The sequence below is a fragment of the Hipposideros armiger genome, unplaced genomic scaffold (genome assembly GCF_001890085.2).
Source record: "Hipposideros armiger isolate ML-2016 unplaced genomic scaffold, ASM189008v1 scaffold_1725, whole genome shotgun sequence".
NCBI lineage: Eukaryota > Metazoa > Chordata > Mammalia > Chiroptera > Hipposideridae > Hipposideros > Hipposideros armiger.
The window spans coordinates 101467-104124 of record NW_017733075.1 but is presented as its reverse complement, the minus strand read 5'-3'; the positions used below and the strand labels follow the sequence as shown (position 1 = coordinate 104124).

Here is a 2658-nt window from a genome sequence, read left to right as displayed (position 1 = left end):
GTTGGGGGTGGGTGGCACACACCTGGTCCCAGAAGACATGGCCCCAGTAGCACTCCTCACGACTCCCGTTGGAGAGGCCCCCAGGGCTGAGGCCGTGGCAGACGTACCCCGGGGCCCCGGGGTGGGGCAGGGCGCTGAGCAGGTAGTAGAGGGCAGCACGCAGGGCCTGGCGCAGGGCCAGGGGCCCCACCACGTCCAGGCCACAGCCTACCCAGAGTTGGGCCCAGGCCTGGGCATGGGCAGTATACAGAGTGCCCCCGGCCTGCAGCCGCAGGGCCTCAGCGAGGCAGGCCTGGGCCTCAGCCTGGCTGCGGCCCACCACAGTCAGGAACTCCCAGGTCCCGTCCTCCTCATCGTGCCCAAGGGTCAGGGCTGAGGGCACTGGTGTCCACAGCATGTGCACCTCCTGCTGCGGCCCCCCAGGCTGCTCGGGGGTGAGCGTGTGGCCGTACAGGTATCTGTAAGAGCACGGCCATGCCTCAGGGACGGGCCTCCTCCCGGGCCGCCCAGCGGGCCCCCAGCCCCTCCTCACCGGGCTCCCAGGAAGTCAGGCCCCAGGTGCAGGTCCAAGTCCGGGCTTTCTGGGGAGAAGGCTGCCTGCAGCAACACGGTGATGGGCCCGCTTCCCGCGGCCAGGCGGCTGAGGGACACACTGAGGACCAGGACGTGAGGCAGCGTGCGGTGGGCATAGATGCACTGGGAGGCCCGGAAGCTGGAGTCCTCCAGGGTGTGCAGAAAGGAGCCTGGGGAGACGGCACCTCATCTGCATGCTACAGTCAGGGCCACCCAGGACAGTTACGAAGCTGCTGGCCTTCTGGGCTGGGAGTGAGGTGGACCCACTCTCTGAGCCCCAGTTCCCTGTCCAGGAAGCTACAGCTGCACAGGGGACCCCAGGCTCCTGCCAGTCCAGGACGCCTGCCCCCTGCGGCCTCCTTTTCTGTGAGTGGGGCATTGTGAACTGGAGAGGGACAATGGCTTTGGGGGTGAGGGAGGCAGGACAGACAGTGGTTACCTGTGTTCGTGTCCAGGGTAAAGGTCTTGGTCAGCTGCTCTCCTGTTCCTGCAGGGGCCACCAGCTGGACGTTGAGGGGACTGGGCAGAGCGGCCCGGTGTGTGTCCCCAGAGGCCCCGTTGTATAACCCACTCACGTGCAGGGTATCATGATACACACGTGTGCCCAAGTATGCGTTGGTCACAGTGGCCCAGAACCGGGGGTCACTGGGCAGAGAGTGGGCAGTAAATATGGTGGGGTCCTCGCTGGCATCCGCCATGGAGAGGGTTGCCCAACTGGGCGGCCTGGAAAAAGGCGGGGGTCAGGGACCCCAGCAATTGACTGGGTCTTCCTCTTCTGACCCCGTGAACACCAAAGCTCCCCCTTGGAACTTGTCTGATGCCCCCAACAGATGGTGGGAGAAGTGGGGGCCCCCATTTTCCAGCCACCCTGGAAGCGCCCTCCACCCTCAGAGACGCTCAGCCCCCTAATGCTGATCTCCAGGGACTCAACTGAGTCCNCTGTCCCAACCTGGAGCCCCGATCCGAGGACACCGAGCCCCACGGCACTGCCCCCCTGACCTCCCAGAACCCCAACTCTACCTTAGGGCTTGATGCCCATCCCCAGCCCCAGGCTGGGCACCGAACGCTGACCCCAGGGATCCCCATTTTGGCCCCCAGGGGCCTCCCCGTAACCTTGATGGTCCCTGGTCCCCTCCGTCCCCACTTGCCAGGCTCAGCCTAGGTGCCACGATTAAAAGTCCTGGTTCCCGAAGGTGCCTCCTGGGCCTGGTTCCTGGCTGGGTGGGGAGGGGGCCTTCCTGAGGGGAGCTACCTGAGAACATCCGCAGCCAAGTCCCCCAGACTGACCCCAGCATCGATGGTGGCGTCCCATTCCGAACATACTGCTTTTGGCCCTGCTCCGACTGTCCCCAGGCGCCGGGCGGAGGTGCCGGAGTATTTTAGAATCAAGTGTGGGAACTCAGGCTTTGATCCCTGCTGGGCACTGTGGTTTAGTGGCTTGTCTTCCGGAATGTGTGTGGTGTCCGATTCCACGTGTGCCCCTCCCCAAGTCTGTGTGCACACGTGTTTGTGCATGTCTGCAAGCAGGGTGGCTGGGCGTCCCTGGCCTGCGAGGTCTCGTCCCCATCCTGCACGTTCCTGTCTGTGGTTGGGCGTGTGACCATCTCCTTTTCTGGGTCAAGCTGTCAGTCCCCGTGACCTCTGCATCCCAATTCTGAGAAATCTCTCAGTGGGATAGTAGGGCGGGGCACAGACTCAGGCACAGTTATGCCACCATCCATCCCCATACACTATACACATGCACGGGACCAAACATCCCATCCACCCACACGGCTGTGCAGAGGGGACATTGGGGGTGAGAACATTTTCTGAGCATCCCTGGTGCCAGACGCATGTCCCTGTATTATTTCACCTCCCTTGGGCGCCCCCCTGAACCAGCAGTCTGGCAGACAGAGGTTGCTAAACATGCACACGCCCTGTGTGGCTGGGGGAGAGGCCCCCCGGGCCTTGCTGTGGCCGGCCAATGATAGGGCAGGCTAATTGCAGGGGCCTTAAATGCAGGGCAGCTCAGGGCTTTAAGCACCCCACCCAGGGTCCCTTCCCTCTCCCAGGGAGCCCCCTTTGCCTGCCCACTCTGCCTGGGCT

At 63.8% G+C, this 2658-nt stretch overlaps 1 protein-coding gene across 1 annotated transcript in view; it reads right to left on the bottom strand.

Moving 5' to 3' along the window:
• The window catches only part of PGGHG (protein-glucosylgalactosylhydroxylysine glucosidase), a 5059-nt gene extending 3755 nt beyond the window's left edge, over positions 1-1304 (bottom strand). The window contains exons 1-3 of the mRNA XM_019634548.1: positions 1013-1304; positions 533-743; positions 7-458 (exon numbers count right to left, since the gene is read on the bottom strand). Of these exons, the coding sequence (XP_019490093.1) occupies positions 7-458; positions 533-743; positions 1013-1271 (922 nt within the window). The 5' untranslated portion in view covers positions 1272-1304. The remainder of the gene's footprint in view (positions 1-6; positions 459-532; positions 744-1012) is intronic.
• Between the last annotated feature and the right edge of the window lie 1354 nt (positions 1305-2658).